At 34.8% G+C, this 24,001-nt stretch overlaps 1 protein-coding gene across 1 annotated transcript; it reads left to right on the forward strand.

Annotated features, from left to right (window-relative positions):
- The first annotated feature begins 19,325 nt into the window (after window positions 1-19,325).
- On the forward strand, window positions 19,326-23,545 carry LOC132059709 (uncharacterized). The gene is made up of 2 exons (XM_059452436.1): window positions 19,326-20,042; window positions 23,040-23,545. Exons 1-2 carry the CDS (start codon window positions 19,652-19,654, stop codon window positions 23,054-23,056), a joined length of 408 nt encoding a protein of 135 aa, XP_059308419.1. The 5' UTR covers window positions 19,326-19,651; the 3' UTR covers window positions 23,057-23,545.
- The last annotated feature ends 456 nt before the right edge of the window (window positions 23,546-24,001 follow it).

Consider the following 24,001-nt stretch of genomic DNA (forward strand, 5'->3'; position numbering starts at 1 on the left):
GACGTTGTAGATTTTACATGGTCAAATTGGCTGAAGAACAAGCATCATCAACTGGCAGGGAACTAACATCTACAGAAAGAAGATCTGTCTTAAGAAACCCAAGATATTTATCTGGGGACGATATTGAAAACTTTAATTATAATGATGATTAAGAATGTTGTGATTTTAGTTATATGTTTAATTTATGATGATGTTGTTAATTTGAAGAATATTTGTATGTTAGTTTTGCATCAACTCAAGGGCATAAATTGAAGAATGTATTTTGAGATTTTTCATTCTTTGATGATTGTATTTTAACAAGTTTGGGTTTGTTATTAATGAACAAGATTAAGTATTTTCATATTGTTATGAATGATGCAATTTAATTATTTTGAGATTGGTATGAATGATGCAATTTTAACTAAAAAATAACACGCTTAAATCTAAACCCTAAAACATTAATAGCTTAAAGCTAATGACAAAATATCTTCAAACAAAAATAGACTTCGAGCACTTTTCAACCACTAAAATGACAATCCGAAGTTTTGCGTATCCTTGATGTATTGAACCTACCTTATTAATCGCACAAAAATAAGTCGGGTTCTATATAAAATGTTGAAGTTCCTGAGTCCCGAAGCATACGTAAAAAAGTGTGAAATATAAAACAAAGAGAGTTTAAAAAAATAATAAAAATAAAAGGGAGCTCCAATAACGCAGTAAAAAACTGCGTTACAGGTACTATTGTATCATTTTTTTTTTCCGGGGCATTTTGGTTCAAGTCCGTTTTTATTGGGTCATTTTGGTTCCGAACTCCAACAACCATCCTCAGTCACAGCCACCAACACTACCAATCACCACCATTAGCTATCATCATCACCAACTACCATTACCGCAACAAACCACCAATTACTACTGATAATTACTATCAGCAATCCACTATCGTCAATCACCACAATAATCATCAACCACTGTGATCATTTACTATCACCATTAACTATCACTAATCACTATCATCTAGCACAACTATCGGTTGCCACTGCCAATTACTATCATTAACCACTACGACCACTGCCAGCCACTATTACTATTAACTACTATCCGCAACATCGTCCCGAATCGGTACATACAACCACTACCGCTAGCCATCATCACCATCAACCCTATATAATTTCTTAAAATATTTTATTGAGTAGTATTAGATTAATTTAGTACTCCCTCCGTCCCAAAAAGATTGTCTTCCTTTCCTTTTTAGTCTGTCCCAAGAAGATTGACATTTTTCTATATTTAGAAACAATTAACTTTATGATATGATTTACAGTCACACAAATATGTAAGGCTTGTTTTGGGCCACACATTTCAAAAGTCTTTTTTTATTTCTTAAACTTTGTGCTAAGTCAAACTAAAATAATTTTTTTGGGACGGAGGGAGTATTTTATATGGACTGATGACTAGACACTGCGGTGAGTCGTTGATGTGATCTATTACCGTACCATAGAGATATTTTTCCCTTAAAAACAACAAAGTGCAACTTAATTCAAATAATCCAACACCTTTAGCTGCTCTTTTGGACCCTACCATAACCTTTTTATGACACTTTTGTCTTCAAAAGTTCAATATGATGTTCTACATTATCCGCATTTGAATTTATGTTTTGACGTAAAACGATAATCTTCATAAATCGATGGTATTTAGACTACTAGTCCAAACGACCACGTCTTGACATTTTTGTCAATCGAAGAATGATGATGACCATAATGGTTTTAATTGAAAAATAATAATTTGTGTATGTTTCTTAGGCACAACTCTTCTAAGCTGATCGCTTCTTAATAATGTATTATTCATTATTTAAGTTTTTGATCACATAATTAGATAATTTACTAAAAGAAATGTTATAAGAAAGCAAGTTTGCTAGGGAATAAACAGATATAAAAAAGAGATAGAGATAACTTGATGTTTAGTAACTTAATTTAAAGTATGCAAAAATGATTTCAAGCTGTCTATAATCATAAATTGAAAAGAACATTTTAATATTTTATAAATTTGTAAGCATATAATTTCTAGTTAGAGGTAGGAATAGCTTGTTTTGGTATTTATTGATTAACTATTCATAATCTCATGTGACAATTATTTATGCTAAAACAAATATGGTGATTAAAGTTTAGGTTTAGATGAAATTTTAAAAAAAAAATTGAATTCATTGAAACAAAGTTTAAGAATTTATTTAGTTTGTCATTGACTCATTGATGCTTTACTCTTAAAAGAAAATTTTCATACTCAACCAATTAAGGATTATATGATTTCTGACAAATAAAACTATTTGCAAGAAAAGAAGGATGCGATCATCAATATTTAATAATCATGGGATTGAGGAGCTGACCACTTGTTAAGCATCTTTTCCTCTTTACTATCACAATTAATTTAGCAAATTGAATAAAATTTAAAGGTTTTTTTATTTATTATTTTTCAAGATTTTAATCTATTAATTCTTTAAAAGTTTTGAAATTTATTTTTTATGGTATAAATGTTTTAAATCATTAAATCTAACTTTATATTTTCAAAATATTATTTTTAATAAAAATAAGATCAAGAGAAATTTAATGGTAATTTTAGAATTATTAAAGCAAAATTGATCGACAGAGTACTCTTCCGGTACCAAATGAGTTCTTCAAAGTTTTTTTCATCACCATTTTAAAGTATCTTTGTGCATATTTATTTTTATTAGATGACATCATCACCGTTCACAACTTTTTAAGAATTTTTAGAAGACTCAACATTGATTATATTTACCAAATTAAATGTGTCAACCTAAGTAAAAATGCGATAAAATAGGGGCAAGAATAAGACATACAAAAAAGATATGCTATCAAAAATGGTTTGAAAGCATCTTGATGTTACACCTCGAAAAATTTTCTGTTAATGCACAGTGAATATACTAACGAAAGGCACGAAGTGTATGATATTTCAATAAGTAAGAAATAGCATTTGATGACCCTAATTGGGATTTCAAAGACATTCGAGGTAAGAGAAGAAAGTTTGCCAAGAAAGGCAAGGTATATGTTATGTATCGGAAAGGATTTACGAGTAACAAGTTAATGATGTCTTGGAGAAGAGTTATAGCGTCCCTTAGATTGTTAATGAGGTGTTAAAAAAGTGTTAAGAAGGTTCCATAAGGATTGGAGATCGAACTAGTCGACGAGAATGAGTTTCGGAATAGCTGGGCATTATACGGTCCAACATACTGGCCGTATAAAATATACTGGCCGTATGTTAGGCCGTATATTCTGCCCAGAAATGCAGCCTTCTCTGGACCAAATCTACGGCCACACATACGGTCCATATAAATTATACGGACCGTATGTTGGTCCGTAGAACTGAGTCGGGACAGATTGGAAGTTATTAATATAAGGGACCCAAGTTCATTTAATTTCATTTCATCTTCGCTCCCCTTCTCTCAAGAACTCTCTAGAATATTTCTCCACACTTCTTCCACAAGAACTCAAGAGAAATTTATGATCAACTTCATCAAACCAAGAAAATCAAGTGCAAGAAACTCATTATGGCTCATCTAAGACAAGAAATTCCATTGGAGGTGAACTAGGGTTTTGGCTCAAGTCAAGTGTTTCCACCCAAAGTCCATTCCTACACCATCTAAGGTAATTTTTATGGTCTTTCCATGTTGTTTAAAGTACTGAGAGGTTGAAAGACTTGGATTGTAGAAGGAGATAGAAAATGGATCATGAATGTTAGAATAATGGCATTTTTTAGTAGTAGTTTGGAACGAGTCATGATTCTTGATATGTTGTGATTATAATTATGTTATAAATGATATTAAGAACATGGGATAGACATTGTATATGAGTGAATGTAATAGTGTGCTATGACCATGGATATGGATGATTTAAAGTGAATTGGGAAATATGGATAATGTAGGTGAATAAAGGTTATTGCTTATGATGTTGTGAGCGTTATTATAAGACGTTTGGGAGTTGATATATGATATGGGGAAAGTTGTATAAACAAAGGAGATGCTGCCCAATTTTCTCTAGCTTTAGTCAAGTATGCTAAGCTATCGGTTATCTAATGTTAGTATAAACTCTAATGAAGGTAGAAACGCGAGCATTAAAGGAGAACGTTCAAGTGATAGAATAGCTAAACGAAAAGGTAGGTAAGGCTAACCCTTCTTTCAATAAAGCATGGTTCCTTGGCTATACATCTATCCTTTCATGAGTCTATAATGTCCTCCAAATGATTCTATCTTTAAAGCTACTAAAGCTCACGATTCTCGTTATGTTTACGATTCTACTAAATGCCTTATATGATGGGTGATCCTCTAACTTATATGATGGGTGATCCTCTAAGGATAGATGTAATGAAACGATGATAGTAATGATGCCGAAGATGCTTATGAGCTCTTATGTATATGTGTCGATGTATGACTATTATGTAACACCGAGCTTATACGGCCGGGTTTGATATGTATTGCGCACACACCACTGCAGTTGGGTACGGATAACCCTGAGCTTTGGTAGGGCCAGGTATGTATAATCACCGAGCCTTGCCGTGGCCGGGTATGTGAAACACCGAACCCTCATGGTCGGGTATGCTAGGAATATGAATCTGTATATGAATATGAATATGGATATAAATACGGATATGAATACGGATACGGATATGGATGTATGTCTATATACATGTGTATGTACACAACCACACATTAGAAATGGAAGGTCCCTATGAAAGGCAAGTAAGTGTTTATGATGATAGTTCAACTACCTCCCATCTTATGCTATTCCTTATGTTGTCTCTTATGATTCTATAATGATGTTGATTATGCTTTACATAAAGCGAGACATTCTTAAATACGACGTCCTTTTGTTTGTGAATGACGCGTGCGTCATGCCGTAGGTGGCCGGGGAGACGATTAATCTATAGCTTTATTACTCAGGGACTATGTCACGACCCGGCTATGGGCCATGACGGGTACCCGAGGCTAACCACCGAGCACCTCTCATCCTATTACTCATCTTGTGTCATTCACATTTCTTATACTCATAATCATAGAAACGACTTTCATTTGAAACATATTTACTATATAAACATAAGCCACTTTAGGCTATCATAATAGTGTGTGTATATATATATATATATATATATATATATATATATATATATATATATATATATATATATACACACATACATATACATAAGAACTAGTGAGACCATATTGCCCACACATACGTATCTATGAGCCTCTACTAGAGTACTAGACATATAGATGGGACAGGACCCCGTCGTGCCCAAAACATGAATATGTCTACATATATGTACCAAAAGAATAATCAATGGCACCTCCGGGAAAATGGAGTGCTCTCAAACAGCTAGTAGCTCCTACGAGTCTGGATCACCTCCCTGTCTACCTGTGGGCATGAACACAGCGTCCAAAGAAAACGAGACGTCGGTACGAACATTGTCGAGTATGTAAGGCATGAATGAAATGAACATAATAGAGAAATCATAAGGCATAAGATGAAGACATAACCTTCGAATGGATACATTCTATACATATATCATACGTAGCATATCATGTGAACTACCATAGCGTATACATCATCATACCGTTCATACATCATTATATCATTCATACATCGTCATCGTTAACCCGCGTCCGGGTAACCATTATATGCAGCCCACTAGTGGTGATCGTGTCCGGCCTTCTAGGCGCGGTGGAATCATAGCAGCCCACCGTAGCGATGACATGTCTGGCCATTTAGGCACGGTGGAATCACTAGCAGCCCGCTTTAGCGGTGACATGTCCGGCCAATTAGGCGCGGTGGAATCACATCGTCATACATATCATATACTTATCATTATTATTCATCTCATAGGCATATCATGGCTTTATCATAATTTAACATCATTATGCATTTATCATCAAAACATACATTAGAACTTGAGGGCAACTATAGGCGTGTCGGGGTGACATAAGGTCGTGAACCCGATTACGTTATGGAGTAATCATAAGCGTTATATCTCACCTTGGAGGGACTAACGTTTTAAGGTGAGTACACATAAGTAAAACATCAATAAGTCATAGTCGACATCATTAACTTCGTAAAGACATCATATCATGAACTCTAGGATCTTTAGACTTAAGCTCGTCATTATCATTATCGTATTCATAATGCACCTCTCATATTATATAGCTATTCAGGAACATAGACTCTTTGTTTCCTCGAAGATAGGGAATTCATGAAGAAGAAGGAATTACATGTCATAAGATTCATGCCTTAGAAAGAAAGGACTAGCCTCACATACCTTTGTCGTTTAACTATTCTATTGCTTGCTCGTTCTCCTTTAATGCACGCGTTTTACCTTCAAGAGAATTCGTATCGGCATTAGCTACACAATTATATGAACGGGCTTACTAAAGCTAGAGAAAATTGGGCAGAATTTCCTTTGTTTATATGACTTCCTCCATATTCCATATCAACTCCCAAACATCCGTAATATCATTGCATAATATCATAAATAACAATCATCATTTATCTACATTATCCACATTTCACAATTTCACTTCAATTTCCCCATAATCATGGTCATAATTTACTATTACGTTCTTCCATGTATAATGCTCATTCCATATTCTAAATGTCATTCACAATATATCTACAATCACAACATATCCATTTTCATGATTCATTCCAAACTACTACTCAACACTAGCACTATTCCCACATTTATGACCCATTTTCTATGTTCTATTAGAATCCAAGTGTTTCAACTTTTTCATACTTCAAATAATATGAAAAGATCATGAAACTCACCTTAGATGGTGTAGGAACAAACCTTGAGTGGTAATACTCTCCTTACACCAAAACCCTAGTTCACCTTTCTTGGGATTTCTTGACTTGGATGAACTTTGATGAATTTTTTTACACTTGATTCACTTGAATTCTTGACATTGATCTTTGATTTCCTTTGTTTTCTTGTGGATGAAGAGTACCTTTTTTTTCTTGTGGATGAAGAGTAGATAATATTCTAGAGAGTTCTTGACTTGTGTGGAATGAAAATGAAATGAATTAAATGAACGTGGGTCTCCTTTTAATAACTTAAAATTTGATCCCGTCGGGCAATTCTGCGCCCATTTTGACGGGCCGTATAAATTCCTACGGATCGTCAAAATGGTCCGTAGAACTGCCAATCAAAAATGGGTCACTGTGACCATTTGACGCTGGGCTGTGTCAATTTGACGGACCGTAGAATTTTCCACGGGCCGTCAAAAATTCTACAAGGCGTCAAATGGTCCGCAAAATTTTTTGCTCAGACAGTCTGTCGTAGAATGACCATAACTTTTTACTCAGACATCACATTGATGAGCGGTTTGTTGCGTTGGAAACTAGACTCAATGAACTTCAATTTGGAAAAAATAAACACACGAAAACTCCTCATATTCTAGGAGATATGCCCCCCACCAATGTGGACCAAAATTTTGTCCGAAAATTTTGCCAAGGTTTACCAAAGTTCCCATAAACTCAATTCCTTTATTTGTTTGTTCTTAAATCCTTATGGAACCTTCTTAACACTTATTTAACACTTCATTAACAATCCAAGGGACATTATAACTCTTCTCCAAAACTTCATTAAGTCATCATTAATTCGATACTCGTAAATCTTGCCCGACACATGACATATACCTTACTTTCCTTAACAACTTTCGTCTCCTACTTCAATTGTCTTTGAAATCTTAATTAGGACCATTAAATGTTATTTCTCACTTATCAAAACATCGTATACGTCATACACTTCATTAGTCTATTCACTATACGCTAACGGAAACTTTTTCAAGGTGTAACAGACTACATAGAGGAGCTCCATTTCATTCGGAGCTACAACTTTTGGTATCTATTCTTTTGTGTACATACTTAGGGACATGACGGGGTCCTGTCCCGCCTATATGATGTGACATACTCTTCGTAGAGGCTTGTAGACATGTATATATGGTTAGATGTCTTTAGCCTGGTCAGCTTATATTTTGTGTATCATTTTGATAGCCTTGTTGGCTTATGTACATTGATATGGGCATAGTTGCTGATGGTGATATAAATGTGTTGTTGCCCAATGAGATTAGCATGAATGATGGATAGAAAGTATGATTAAGCTATGTGGCTTACCTAGATGAAAATATGAATGTACGATAACAGGTGCCCGGGTGGGTTAACACCGGGTACCCGTCATGGCCCTCCAGTTGGGTCGTGACACTTGATTTATTGGAAACATACTTTGCAACATGAAATAATAAATAGCAAATACAAGGGCAATTCGAAAGAGCAAACCATTTTGGTTGGGTCAATCAAATAGTTACAATGTAACTAAATACTACAAAACTCTTTATATTGACCCTTATATATATTAGTAATATGCTTATATGCTTGATCATACTAAGAGTTTTATTATTTTATAAACCGTAAAATTTAAATCATTTGATCCATGACCATTGGTTATCTATAATTTTTTATGCGCTGTGAATATTAGCTATTTTTATACCGATTTACACACACACACAAACACAATTAGGTCTTATTCCTCGCATTTCTACACTGATGCTACTATTTTTATTTTGTGTTCGTTGTTTATCATTGTTGTATTATATTCAGAACTTCGTATTGTTACATTGCCAAATAATTGTTTTATTAGCTTGCCATCTGAATTGTATTGTCATTCCTTACATCCCTTTTCATACGATAAATTTCTAAATTTTTTCTACTACTGATTTTTTTATTTGTACACTTTTTAAAATTTCTAGATATTCCTATTTAATTTATCAATAATAATAATTTTGAGTATTTTACTTTGTTTTATCATTTAAATTACATCAAATTAGAAATATGCTCACATTTTCTTTAGTCCTATGAAAAAATTCAGGTCACACAACCAATATTTTATTTAAAAAACATATAACATCTATAACAAAATAAAATTATTAAACTATAATTAAAATTTTCAGGTAGGAATTCTCAATAATTGCTTATTTCATATTACTAGACTAACAATTTTTTAAAATATCGATAAAAGTATATGAAATAACAAAGATCTTTTCACTTTATACTAATGGGAAAAACATCAATTTATAAAACATAACGTATAAATAGCTATGACGAAGATGACACCTTGAATATTGTAGTAATATGTTAAGATAGGCCACTATTATCCTGCAAAATGCAGTATACAGGAAAGACAATATTGCACACCTCTAACCTATCTAGGAGCCGGGCCAAGTCTTTTCAAGCTCTAACACATGAGTGCTTTGAAATATAGAATAAACTCTTAGTAATATATAATAGTGTTTACTATAAAACAAATTCTTATATGCAGTTAACGAAAGGATGAAGCTCACTTATTGTCATATGTTAATGTTGGTTTTAAATGGTTAACACAATTAGTAATTTCTGAAAACGACATTGTCACGACCCAACTAGGGGGCCATAACGGGTACCCGGAGCTGACTACCGAGCACCACTCATCATGCAATCTATCATACTCAACCTAGACATATCATGAAACAATCTCCAAATATCTCCCAAAACATGTGTGCATACATAGGCCCATAAGGCTACAAAAATGATGTACAGAATATACACTGAAGAAGTCTCATAACATGTACTACCCACACATAAGTATCTACGAGCCTCTAACTGGAATACTGAAATCACAAGGACGGGACAGGACCCCGCCATGCCCCAATACATACACAAAGAATATACTAAAGACTGCACCTCCGGAGTAGTGGGGTGCTCCTGTACAACTACTGATAAGCTCCTAGGTGTCTGCACCGTCTTCCTGTCTACCTGTGGGCATGAACACAGCGTCCAAAAAAAGGGACGTCAGTGCGAACAATGTACTGAGTATGTAAGGCATGTACAATAGCATATTAAAGAAATAAAGGAGCATAAGATGAAGAGCAAACCTGTAACTGATTGCCTCTTAAGGCGGAGTCATGCATGCTAATTTTTATAGTAAAAATAATATCATATTATACATATATAAGCTGCCCGACCATATAGGTACGGTGTGATCATCATTAGCCCGCGTCCGGGGCGTAAGCTGCCCACTGCATTGGTGTGTCTGCCCGTTCGCCTATAGGGCGGCACGGTGTTATACTGCCCGGCCATATAGGCACGGTGTTATACTGCCCGGCCATGTAGGCACGGTGTGATCATACATGAAAATAACATAAAGCATGCATGAGAGCCCAAATGAAAGCTATGATTCTATCGGAGTGACGTAAGGTCGGTAACCTCCGATTATGTTATGAAATAGTCATGATCGTCGTGTCTCACCTTGAAGGAACTAGTAACATGAGATGAGACTAACAATAATGAACAATCATCAAGGAAAACATAGAATAAAATCCTAAACCTTATAAAGCATCAATTCGTAACTTTGGAATCTTTAGAATTAGAACCATCAACCTCATCATTATCATAAAATACATCTCATCTCTATCCCATAAAGAACCTTTAATCTTCATCTTTTAGGATGTAAGAAGATCATGGGAATATAGGGAAGAAATCACAATATAGGAGTCATTCCTTTGAAAGAAGAGGATTAGCCTTACATACCTTTACGTCTCCTTAACGACTTAGCGTTCTCCTTCCAAGCTCACAACTCTACATTCAAGAGATTTCGTACTACATTGGATCATTAAAACATGCTTAAGGCTAAGCTAAGGTGACTAAGAGCTAACAAAAATTGAGCAGCATTTCCTTTGTTTCGACAACTTCTTCCATATAATAAGACAACTCCCAAACATCAATAAGAACGCCCATAATATCATAATCAATAGACTCTTCAAGTTAAACATTGTTTACTTCTCAAATTCAGCTTCAAAATCATCCATAACCATAACTATACTACAACATCATATTTATTCTTCACATAACACTTCCTCAACGTCATTAGCATCATTTATAACAAGATTATACTCATCTCCTACTAAGAATCATGATTCACATTAACTTACTACTCAAATGCCATTTTCTCCATATTTGAACTCATATTCTACTTTCTTCTCTAACCTAATACCTTCAACCACTCAATACACTTAATAACATGAAATGAGCACAAAACTCACCTTTGATTATATAGGAATGGGCTTTGGATGAAAATACTTCACTTGAAGAAAACCCAACTTCAATACCAAATGAATTCTTGGCTTCTATCAACCCTAGTGGGCCTCTTTTGCATTTAATCCCCTTGATTCTTGGTAGTTAATCCTTGTTTTCTCTTGGATTTATGTTAGTATAGTGGAGGGAATATTCTAGAGCTTTCAAGACTTGTGGAGAAAGTGAAATCTGAAAAATAAGAGCATGGTTCGTCTATTTATAACTGAAACTGGAAAGTTCCAGTAAAGCGGTTCGACGAGTGGGTCGACGACCCATCGACGTGTCGATGGTCCGTCGACGTGTCGATGGTCCGTCGACTTACGCCTGCAAATCTCTGATTGCAGAAACACATGGACGGTGCACAACGACGGTCCGTTGACATGTCGATGACCCATCGACAGTGACTGGTGCCTGCAGAATTTTCCTGAATCCGTTCCGATTGCATCGATTTGATTCGTTCAGGTTCTAACTCCATAATTTACCCAGAATACCTGCTGATACATTTGTACACGGAGTACCACACTTTATGTCCCCAAACTCGGGCACAGGTCTCCATTCTCAAGACATACTCAACTAGGAAATCATTAGTCCTACTATGACGAAGACGAGGGGCGTAACAGGCATACATATCAATATAGCACTTTTTTTAAAAAGAAGTTCCATAATGCTTCTCTCTTATTTTTTATTTTTTTAAAAAGTTTTATAGACATTTTTAAAGGATTAACTCCTAACACTTAGGCCGTCGAATAAATTTGTTTTGCTGTTTTATGAGTGACTTCAAAGAGAAGCTGTGTTAGGAGGTTCTCTAATACTTAAATCGAGGCAAAAAAATATATTAATTTCAATGGATATGCATGCTCTGAAAGAAAACAACCCAAAAAGATTAGTAAATAGACACGTAGTAGAATAGACTCCATGCTTCTGAATGTACTCTTGTCATGGCATAATGAAAGAATCAGGTGATCAAGATATTTTTTCCCACTAATGATACCAACAACATAATCTCTGTGACCAATACCATAAATATTTCAAGATAAACCTATAAGGTCAAGCGAGGAAGAACAAAATAATGTATCTAAGAACAAATAAAAAACAACTAAACACTTTCTTAACACCATAAAAAACTGTTGCTTAAATGGAGAACAGAATCATCAACGATTAATTTATAGTTTTGGAAAATTTCCCAGTTCAACTGTTTAAGAACATGAAATAAGATTTACAACGTCTAATAAACATGAAAGAAGTAAAAGTCTAATAATGTCAAGAGATGCCATTCATTTTCCCTATAATGTGGTTCTTGAAAAGATTGTATCCAAACCCGTACGTTTGTATATAGCCTCATATAGTTTACCGGCTTGTGACAATCATAAAATTCTTTCTCTGATAGTACCAATCTCTCATCTCTCTCTCTCCCTCTTTTTATTTTTTATTTTTTAAAGTTCATTTAGCAAATGCTAGCCCAGATGATATAGACTTTGCAATTCTCCTAAGATGACGTAATAGAAACTTTCAATTTCTTTTAAAACTTAAAGGCACACAAAACTCAACAATTCTTACATTGTTTTAGAAAAGAAATACTATAATGTTACGCTTCTCTTTTGTTTTTAACTTATAGATTTGAATAGTCATTTCCACATGCTATTATTAAAGGATACTCTAATACTTAAAGAAAATTTTGAATTATCATTTATGTTTCTATTTAATAAGTAACTTCAAATAAAAGATATTTCAAGAAGTTATCTAATATTTAAATCATGACAAATAAAATATATTAATTCCAGTGGATACCCTAAAATAAGAAGAGCCTCAACAGAGTAGCAAATACACCATGCTTTTGAATGTACTCTCATCTTGGCATAACGAAAATATCAAGTGATCAAGATATCTCCTCCAACTAACGATAATATAATATATGTAACCTACAACATCTACAACATAAGTATTGTAATATAATCTCTGTAACCTACAACATATGTATAAGGATAAGTGATCGATTAGATATTATGATGGAAAAAAATGAGAAATCTCTCGAACACATGTGAGAACAGAAGCGAAAGCAGAAGAAAATCAAATTCACAATGTATTTTTTATCAGTAATTATATGCTTAAAGGACATTTATAATAGTCGCCAATGGTTAGTTACTGTTAGAGCATGTGAAATATGTCACACCCCAATTTCCGATAGGGTGTGATGGGCACCCGACCCTTATCTAGGGCCGAGCGAACCCTCTGACTATCGTAATACTCGTATTCATATTGGGCCCTCGACCAGATCATAAATACCTAATAAAATTTTGTATGAGACAAACATGATTTACATCCTTTTCAAATCAAGCAAAACTTACAAACGTACAAGGTCTGTAATATCAAGCATAGCAATACAACGGCTTATAGAGCCGGTCACAACTGACATCTTATACACACGACTCTGTCTGCAAAGTCTCTAACATGACTCAGATATGATAACACAAACAAACCCTGACTCGGCAGTACTCCGGAGAAAATGGAGTTCGCCAATCCCGCCGGAACATCTTCTGCTAATATCTTTAGCTCACCTAGGTGTACCTGCGCGGCATGAAACGCAGCCCCCGAAGAAAGGGGTCGCACGGAATATGTACCGAGTATGTAAAGCATGGAATACGTAAAACGAGATCATGACCGAAATGAAGAGTACGTAAAATGTGCATAATAGTCGAATACGAGTACATGTATCTGTAATACAAATAGTGCATAAGAGGTACAGAAGACAGACATAATAATCAGAATGCTCAAAATACTTAGCTTTCTTTTGAAAACATTTCTACCTCATATATATATATATAATAGAACATGTCATAGAAGCTGACATTTGCCGATGTGGGATTCGCCTAAACCAATGTGGGATTCGCCTAAACCAATGTGGGATTCGCCTGAACCAGTGTGGAATGTGCCTCGCCACTGGGTTTGCCCCACCATTGGGTTTGCCCCACCATTGGGTTTGCCCCACCACCGGCTCCGGAACCGACAGATCGTATTTCAGAATACATGTATATGTCATATCATCACATTAAACGAAATCATCATATTATCATATCGTCAGATTAAACAGAGTCATTATATTACCGTATCATCAGAACAGATTCATTATATTATCAGATCATCACATTATCAAATCATATACCCTATGCGGTCCATAATAGGACCCGGCGGACAGAACGTGGTCGCCCTCCCCGCCTCGGGGCGCCACAACTCATCATACTTCGGAAGTTTTTGTATCTCTCCGCATCTCCGTCACACATCATCACATCATATCATATAACCACGGTACCCGGCCAAAAGGGGCTCGGCGTACCGGACACATCATAACACCATAATATCAGAAGCTCATCATACTTCGGTAACATATCGTATCATATTAGTCGCTCATCATACTTCGCATTGTGCGCACGATAATAACCGGCCCGGGACTCGGCGAAGGAAGTAACAATATTATGCACGAGCAGAATCGTGGGATCTATATGTCATTCAAAACGTTCATACGATTCCATAGAATAATCAAACGAATTATCATTTACAAGCCAAAGCAATAGTCGTATCGGTTCCTTCCGAACGTTACTCGGAAACATATCAAATAGAACTTTATCCATCATAGTTACGTATCAAAATCATATGCATACGGATTCTCATTTCATACATTTACACAGACTTAACCGAATAATCAGACAAATTACCATTTACAGGCCGATGGCATTGACCAAATCAAATCTTGCCCAGATATTATCCCGGACTTATCAAATAGAACTTTAGGCATCATATATATATACGAATTCTTATTTCAGACTTAACAGATAAATAAGTAATCACGTACGCGGGGGTCGGATTGTTAACTTTATTAAGTTCTTTTAACAAGTCATCGTAACTACCCAACAATGTCTCATGGCCCACTGACAAGTAACAACCGATCCGAGCCCGCCTTGGAACATTATAATCTTAATACGCTACAGAACCTCCTACGGACATATCGAAGCAATCCGAGCCTTCCTATGGAAGTTACGGACGTTCGTAGTTTCAAACTCTTTTATGAACAAATCTTTCCATGCATATTCATTTTTAATCATACAAAGGCATACGGACCACAATTTGACTACATTATAAATACGGATATCGAGAAACAAATAAGAATCACGGACATGCTCGGATCGCAGGAGTAGAGTTACCTCGGGGATCATATCATAGCCTATTCATACTAAGACATGCCAAAGAAAAAGAGGTGAGCTTTACATACCTTGGCTGCCCCCTACGCTAATCCAAACTTACGCCTCGGCTTCCCACGATCTACAATAACGTCATTGGGTAGCGACCATTAGCCATAAGCATCAAGAAGTCGATTCCAAGTCTTCACTTTATCCACGTAAATTGGGCAAAGATCTCCCCATAATCCATCAACCCCGAGAATTCAACTCGGCCAAATCAACAACAACCATACCAACAATCATATTACCAACATTACGAATCAATTCCAAACGCATTCTAACATTAACAACTCTTTTCTACATAAGTCGACAATATTCCATTTATTCAAATAAACTCCATACATTCAAACTAACACCAATGGTCATACGTTCAAATATTATTTCGAGGTCATTCAAACACGATTCAAGAACAATTTATACAATATTTCAAACAACCCGAACAATGTTCCAACTCACCCGAATTCCTCTCAAACCCGAGATCAACACAATAGCACATCCCTCTCTTCTAAATTCATGAATTACCTAACAATCCACACCTTATCAATGCCATTCTCTTAAGTACAAAAATTACATTAAAAGCACAATAAATTCCAATTCAAATTCCCGCAACCTTGCGACCTCAACTTGGCTCATTAAACTTCATTTTACATCATAGAATGCATGACGACAACAACCAAAATACTAGATAACATCGGTTTAACATGGTTGCCCCAAACCACCCATACACGGCCAACATCAACATGTGTCATTTCATGAATTTCATTCATTCTCTACACACTACAATATCCTCCAAACATGCTAAATACAACTAACCCTTCACTCCTAGACACACAACACACACACGGCCTAAAGACCCATACACCCACTTGCTATACTCCAACACCCACATATTCATGATTTTCATTCATTTCCATATGCTACAATATCCACAAACCATGCATCACACATGAAAAATAAGATTGAACCGTACCTTGTTCCTTCACTTCCTCTCTCTCTAGGATCATGAATCATGCAAACGGATGCCTTGCTTGCTCCAACAACTAGCTCATGTTAACAAGGACCTTCTAATTAGTAGGAAGACAAGGAGAAAATTATTTTTCACAATCAAACTTAAGGGACCATCTTCGGCCAGCTTGCTTGGCCGTAGCTCTCCTCTTCCCTTTCTCCACTCTTCTTGAATTTTCTTGAGTTACAAATGATGACTTACCTCTCATTTAGTCATCACACACATATATATATATTTATTCATGGCACATGGCTAGTCATGTGCACCTTCCTTGGCCGTTTTTCCCTTCTTTTTTTTTTCCAATTTTCTTCAATTTTCTAGAAATTTCCTTAGGTAATAAAAGATGAATTTTGCTCACTTAGTCATCTTTTTAATCACATGTATTTTGCATCATGTGGGCCATGGTTCACTCTACCTTGGACGGCCACAAGGCTTTTTCAACAAGTCATGAATAATAATTTCCAAATTCCAAGTTTGCCTTTATGCTCCATGCCAATAATGTCTACAAGCAACTTGCGCCTTTAAAGCAAAAAAACCGAGAATGGCCTCGCCCTTAACTTCCCGCGATTGTCTTAAAATATTCCAACGTACAAAATGCGAGATATAACAAAATAATTTGCTATTTTCCAAAAAAAAAAAAAAAATTGTTAACTTTAGAAAGATTATTACTTTATCATGTAAATAGTTTCTTTTATTGAAATTGAAATAAGATATTTCATAATTCATCAGAAACCAAGTCAATTACAGTAAAAACTAAACACCAAAAGAAACATGCTTTGTCTCTTCAAAGCACAAACAGTATCCATAGCAGTAACAAAAAATTTAAAAAAAAAAAAAAAAACAAAGAGCAATGTTAAACATAGAGGCACAAATTGAGTCAATTCCTAAGGCGGGCTTTTGATGCACTAAATGTTGTCGTGCAACACTTTACGGCGTCATTTTGCACCGCCCTTCCTAATCCCTTGCCTCCTTTCCACAACATAACTGGGAAAATTGGGTTGTGATATAAAAGAGAATACCTAGAGTTTTTATATGAGTAATTTGCAGTTGAATTGAACTACCCATGAGTATGTAGAAGATGGAGGCATTTATTGTCCTCCGCTTTCCAATTTCAGATTAACACCATGAATAATTAACATGGAGTAACGAAATATCAAGTCAAGATTTTAAACAAAAACAGTGGTAACAAAAGATTAACGACATGACGACATTCCCATTTCTAAATCATCTCAAGTCTGTCATCATCCTCACCACTTATACATATTGATATTATTCCTGCAAAATAAATTAACACCTTTTGAAATCGTCAAAAAGACATGAAATCAACATATATAAGTAACGAATGGCAACAAAACTTAAATAGCAACTAAATTGTTTCTTTTTTTTTTTTTTTTTAAGAATTTCGCAATCAAATTAAGTAATGAATTAAAAAATAAGTAACTGGTAAAAAATGAAAAATGATCACTACAACTGAAAGAAAAAGATATATCTCTGTGAATTAGTGGTTTGCTACAGTTAAATTTTGCATTTAAATTGGAATATAGCCGTGTATGTGTATGTGGGGGGTGGGGGGTGGGGGGGGGGGTAATTGGTCTTTCGGAATTCCTTTTATTTAATATTTCCAAACTCAAAATCTTTTTAGAGTTTTGTCATCAGAACGTGCTAATTTTTTTTGTTTACTTTTCATTTTTTTATCTTTTTTTTTTCTTTTTCTAAAATTAGAATTTTCTGATAATGACATTTATTATTCTATCATGCTTTTGCCTCTCCTATTCTATATAGATAGATTACTGTAGCTTTTAGCTTATTTTTTTCATCAATTAATCTATTTACAATCTGATTTTATACTGAAGCGTAACTTAATTACTTGAATTCAACTCATTTGAACATATAGCTAGCGGAATTGATTGGACTCGTCCTGAACTTTGACTCGTTCAACTTGATGCCCAGGCTAAGTTGTCAATATGCCGATGACACATTCTGTTGCTGATGTAATCTATTTTACCTTCCATAAAATCCCTTTCTCTTAGTGAAGTGCAACTTAAATTCAAATAATTCACATATCTCGGTTGATTTACTTTCTGTTTTTCAATTGATATGTGATGTACTTCCCGTCGACGCCACTACAATCGTTGTGCATACTTTAGAATATATCGAATTATCATGTCAAAATAAAATAAAAAATTGGTACCACAATTTCGATATTTGGTGCTCCCTCCGTCTAATTTATATGAGGACATTTGAGTTTAAGAAAGAAAGTAAAAATTTTGAATCTTGTAGTCTAAAACAAGCTAAAGAAATTTTTGTTGCTAGAAGTCATTTCATTGAAGCTAAAATGAAAATTTTAAAGTTAAATTATTGATAAATATAATTTTTTTTTGGACTGATTAAAAAGAAAAGAATGCCATATAAATTGGGACGAAGGGAGTATAAATTTTTAAACAGTTTGGTACTTGATATTAAAAAAAATACTTGTACAAAAATATTAAATTTCATACAAGTGTACAACTAATATATATTATGTATATAATAATATAATATAAGTAAATTTCTAATCTTGAGCAAATTATTCAACACATAATTGATCTTTACACGTCACCCTCCAATCAAAATATTCCCAAACACGCTCCTCTACATAATGTTGGTATCCACGTATGGTCATCAACTCTCAAACCAGATAGAGTTTCCACGTCATCCGCTTCTAGTTTAGCGCGTACTGACAATCGCCAATAACAGCGTAGAAGACTTTTCTTCAACGGAATTTAGAAGCAATCCTTTATCTTCTCCTTCTTTTTCTACTTTACAAAATTCTATTATCCCTTCAAGATAAAGAAACAAACTCTCTCTCTATACGCAATAATTCCCTCATTCTTTTTAAATTAAATTTCTCAATTCACTCTGGAAGCTCTTTCTTTAGAGAAACAGGCAAAGGAAAAGGGCAAAAAAAAAAAAAAAAAAAAAAAAAAGCTTCTCATAGTTTTATTAAATAGAAAATAGAGGCTTTAATATTGTTGGGTGGATATATATTAGTCAAAAATCCTCTCACCAGCTTTATCCATTTGCCTCGTTTTCTGTAATTTCTATTCTTGATCATATATCTTTCTCTTGCTATCAATTTTCTCCGATTTCCCTTCTTAGATCATATATTTTTCTCTTGCTATCTATCGAAGCTTTAATATTCTTAGGTGAATCTTTATCCATTTGCCTTGTTTTCTTTAATTTTCATTCTTGATCATATATATTTCTCTTGCTATAATTTCTTCTCCAAGATGATGAGAAGTCAACAACAGGATCAACAATCTAATAAGGTTTTCTACGAACTTTCTGCATTGATATTAAATATTCTACGGTCACCACCAGGGCCGATTGAGTTATATGATGACGTGGCGGTGTCTCCGTCGTCGTCTTCAGGGAGGAGGACGACGGCGATGCAGCAGATTACTCCGGCGGGATTTGCGTCTTTGCTTTTAGGGATTTCATTTGCTTTAATGCTTTGTGGATCGGTGACTTTTTTTATTGGGTTCTTGATGATGCCATGGGTGCTTGGTTTGGTTATGGTGTTTTATGTGGCTGGGATTGTGTATAGTTTGTCCATGATTGGACGAGCTATTTTCTGTCATATTTCTTCGACTTCTTCATCACCAAGAAAAGATTTTCAGCGTAAGATTTCAATCCCTTTGTAGTTTGTTGGTTCTTGCTTTTTTTCCACTTATTGGTTGTTACTTATTGTATTGTTATTTTAAATGCAATGTTTGTTATGTATTGTTGTTGCCTATTGTGTTATTTTAAATACAATGTTTGATTTGATTGTTACTTGTATTTAATCCACCCTTATATAAAGTGCCATTTTAGGTAACTATCAATTTGGTATGGTCGAATTGTTGCCTTTTTTTCTTTCTCATTTTGACTTTGCATATGACTCCCTCCGTTTCAGTTTCTGGTTTAAGAAAGTAAAAAAGGACTTTTAATCGTGTTCTTAAGTTAAAGATATGTAGAACGAACCAAATGCCCTTTCATTTTGTGGTCTTAAACATGTCGTGAAAAGTTGCCAAAAAAAAAAAAAAAAGAAGACATTCTTTTTGTAACGAGGACTAAAAAGGAAGGTAAGACAAACAAATTGAAACAAAGGGAGTATTTAATTGCCTTATTTTATACGTTAACCTACCTTTTTGTGTTATGGTAAGTTTATTGTTCAGATTGTTTGATGTGTTGCATTATGTTATGACAAGCAACTATACAAAACGTTATATTGACAAAACAATAAAGTGAAGTATAATAGCATATATTAGGAGACTCTGTGTAACTAACAACCATCCAAACAAGCTGTAAAGTCGCGACTGTATCATTGTTTTATTGGTCTTTTGAGGATTCCAATTCAAGTTACACACTAAGTAGATCTTTGTCCTGTTAATGGCATATATAGTTTTTGCCGACTGCTCTGTTTCATTCTGAGCATAACGTTGTTTGACAGGACAGGAGTTCGGGAAAGAAATAAAGAATTTTGACATATAAAATAAATTTATCTAATGTATCATAATGCATAATCATCTTAAAGAACCTTTTCAGTTTGTAACATGCCCATTTCATTCTTAAAACTAAGAGTTTCCCAGTTTTCATCTTTTGAGAATGGACACGGAGCAAAAAAGAAAAGAGTGTCATATACAAAATGGAAGCAGTAATGCCAATGTTATGTGCCTCTCGGGGATTGTTAATCTTAGTAGATTTATTTCTTGTTTGTCTTTTCTGAATGTTGTTGCTGGTTTTAATGATGATTATGTAATTGTTAACACGTATTTAGGTTTCAAGTGATGAAAGCCATTCTAATAGTTGAATCAAATGGCAACGATGTGGAATGTTGATTATAGGGTGACTCCATCGGCCAAAAATTAGTATGTTTATAAATAAACTGAGGAGCTTGACTTGGACAGTAGTAAATGTTTGTTTGGAAGTGGAAATAAGATAGTACTTTATTGAAGAAACTCGGAAGTCAAGTTAATTCAGTATTCTTGTGGGAAATGTCGTCCAGCCCTTCTAATGTTTAATTTCCATAACTTTGTTACCAATTTCAAAAAAAATGTTTAATTTCCATAACTGATAAGTTGGAGCTAACACCTTTATCCCTTAAAGTCTTCCTGTATTTTCCGTACTGTTGAAGGAGTAATTTCTTCTCGAGGAACTTATCACTATGATTTCATTACGTTAAACTTGCAGAAGTTACTGCATGATTCAAATTTTATGCATATTGGCATAGTAAGTGAATAATCAAATACGATCATAGTAAATTGTACAGTTTCAACTCAAGGTTCTTTTTAAGAAATAGGTAGTGTATAATTCTATTTCAGGGCTTTTTTGTGTAGTAGTTGCTTGCAGACTTCACGATAAATTAGTTTGACCTGTCCTCTTGGGATACTCTTTTGCATATATCAAATTGCCTACCGCCACCTTTGAAGTACATCGCAAATAGGCACAAGGTCAAATTAGTGGAATATGAGATACGATTATTCCTGCAAGTTCACTCTGGATGTAATTAAGGCTTTAAAATGAATGAATTTTCATCATGTATTTGTAAGCTGTTAAAAGTAAATTATTCTTCATCATTGAGTTGCATTTGCATAGTTGTATAAGCATATAGATCAGAGGTAAGCATGTGTGGTTTGAAATGCAATCTGTGGAGAATAAAGGATTATGCTTGTGCAATCTGTGGAAGCCATGTACTTATAATTGCTTTCCTTTAACTTGTCGACACTTTGTTATACCTACTTGAGAAGAAAACCTGATTTTAAGGTTCCGATTACAGAGTGTACAGTAGGTCCTTCGATTTATTTGTGACCTCTGAATAGCCGTATGAGGTGATAATCTCACGTGTAGTTGTTGACTTATTCCTTTTCCAACGGCAACAAATAGCTTCACGGTATGTGGGCTTTTAAGAGTGTTTTATTGTTAAGCATAGTCACGATTTCAATCCATCTGTCTAGAAAATGTTTACAATGGTTGTATATTGAAATTGCTCAAGTCTTTGTTTCGATTAAGTCACAAGTGTTCTGTAAATTTGGAAGGAAACCTTATTATGCTTATGAACCATGATACTCATAAGAAACCTGTTTTACTATTAGAAATCAGCTTAAATTGCTCGGTGAACCTGCTTCAACCTATCTCTATGTCCGGACATTCATACTCATGTTTTGAGTCTAACCAGTGCAGTATAAAGCTAGTTTATTATGGTTAGACTCAAAAGTCAAACAATAATAACATATCCAGCATAATTCCGCAAGTGGGGTCTGGGGAGGGTAGGATGTACGCAGACTTGCATAATTCCACAAGTGGGGTCTGGGGAGGGTAGGATGTACGCAGACTTGCATAATTCCACAAGTGGGGTCTGGGGAGGGTAGGATGTACGCAGACCTTACTTCTCTAGCTTTTTAACAGGCTCTACCCCACAATGGTAGTGGTAAGGTCTGCGTACATACTACCCTTCCCAAACCTCACTTGTGGAATTACACTGGGTATTTTGTTGTTTGTCTTTTAAGTCTAACCATAATAAACTGGTTTTGTATTGCACTGTATCTTTTCTCCCTCAATGTCTGTCCACTTATGTGATATTTGATATTGTAGTCCCAGAATTCTTCTTGACTCCATTCGTTGAATTTTTAATTGCAGCCTGGAAACTTTTCTGAAGCAATTTAAACACTCGAATGGGACTTTACAAGATTGAGGAGTATGATTGATTATTTTTGTCATAAGACGCAGCTTCCCAGCAATGTTTAGACGATGGATGCAAGAATGTTGATATTAGTCAATCGAGGATATTGCACACTACACTGATTTTCCCGGTGGAACAGGGAACAGATTTCAAAGTGGAAGTATAATTTGTGTTATTATCTACAGAGCAGGAAGCTCAAAAATTCTGTCCCTCATCTTTTCTTATCTCAATGCGCTATTTTATGCCAAGTTCCATTACAGATGTAGACACGGTAGTTTTTTTTTCCTTTCCTTCTTTTCGTCCTTCAAATAACTTTGGTGGAATGAAGTACGATTTGGATCATCTTTGGCATTCTACTTGTTAATATTTCGATGATGAATGAACACGTAAAGACGTCACTGGGAAAATACTGTGAATGACATTGTGCTGACCTAGAATAATTATATGTTCTCTTTTTCCTGTCTGGATGCTGAATTTTAGAACTGCAAGCTTCTTTCGCTTATATGCGTTTGCATCTTGAGATCATAGTACTCAGGATTCCTGTCACGTTAGGCATATACACAATGTTGATATTGGAAAATCTCATTGCTCTTACTCAAACAAGCATGGCACTTATGCGTGCATATTCGTCCATAGGGCAAATCGCATATCTAATTATTATTAGAATAGTTGTCATGCCTATATGATTGCGTATACCCTGAACCTATTTGGGTGCTCTCTACATTATCATCTCGTCGTTTGAGGTAAAAATAGAAGGAAAAATATACGAAGGAAAAAAGATAGCTTAAGTCTGAATAAGAAAAACCAATGTACAATATGTATAATGTTCTTTCTGGTCTGTTTTTTTATTTCTGGTTCAACATTTTTTTTTTCTCTTAATCAAACTTAACGACTAGTCAGTTAAGATGGTATTTGTCAA

The sequence above is a fragment of the Lycium ferocissimum genome, chromosome 6 (assembly GCF_029784015.1).
Source record: "Lycium ferocissimum isolate CSIRO_LF1 chromosome 6, AGI_CSIRO_Lferr_CH_V1, whole genome shotgun sequence".
NCBI classification, from domain to species: domain Eukaryota; kingdom Viridiplantae; phylum Streptophyta; class Magnoliopsida; order Solanales; family Solanaceae; genus Lycium; species Lycium ferocissimum.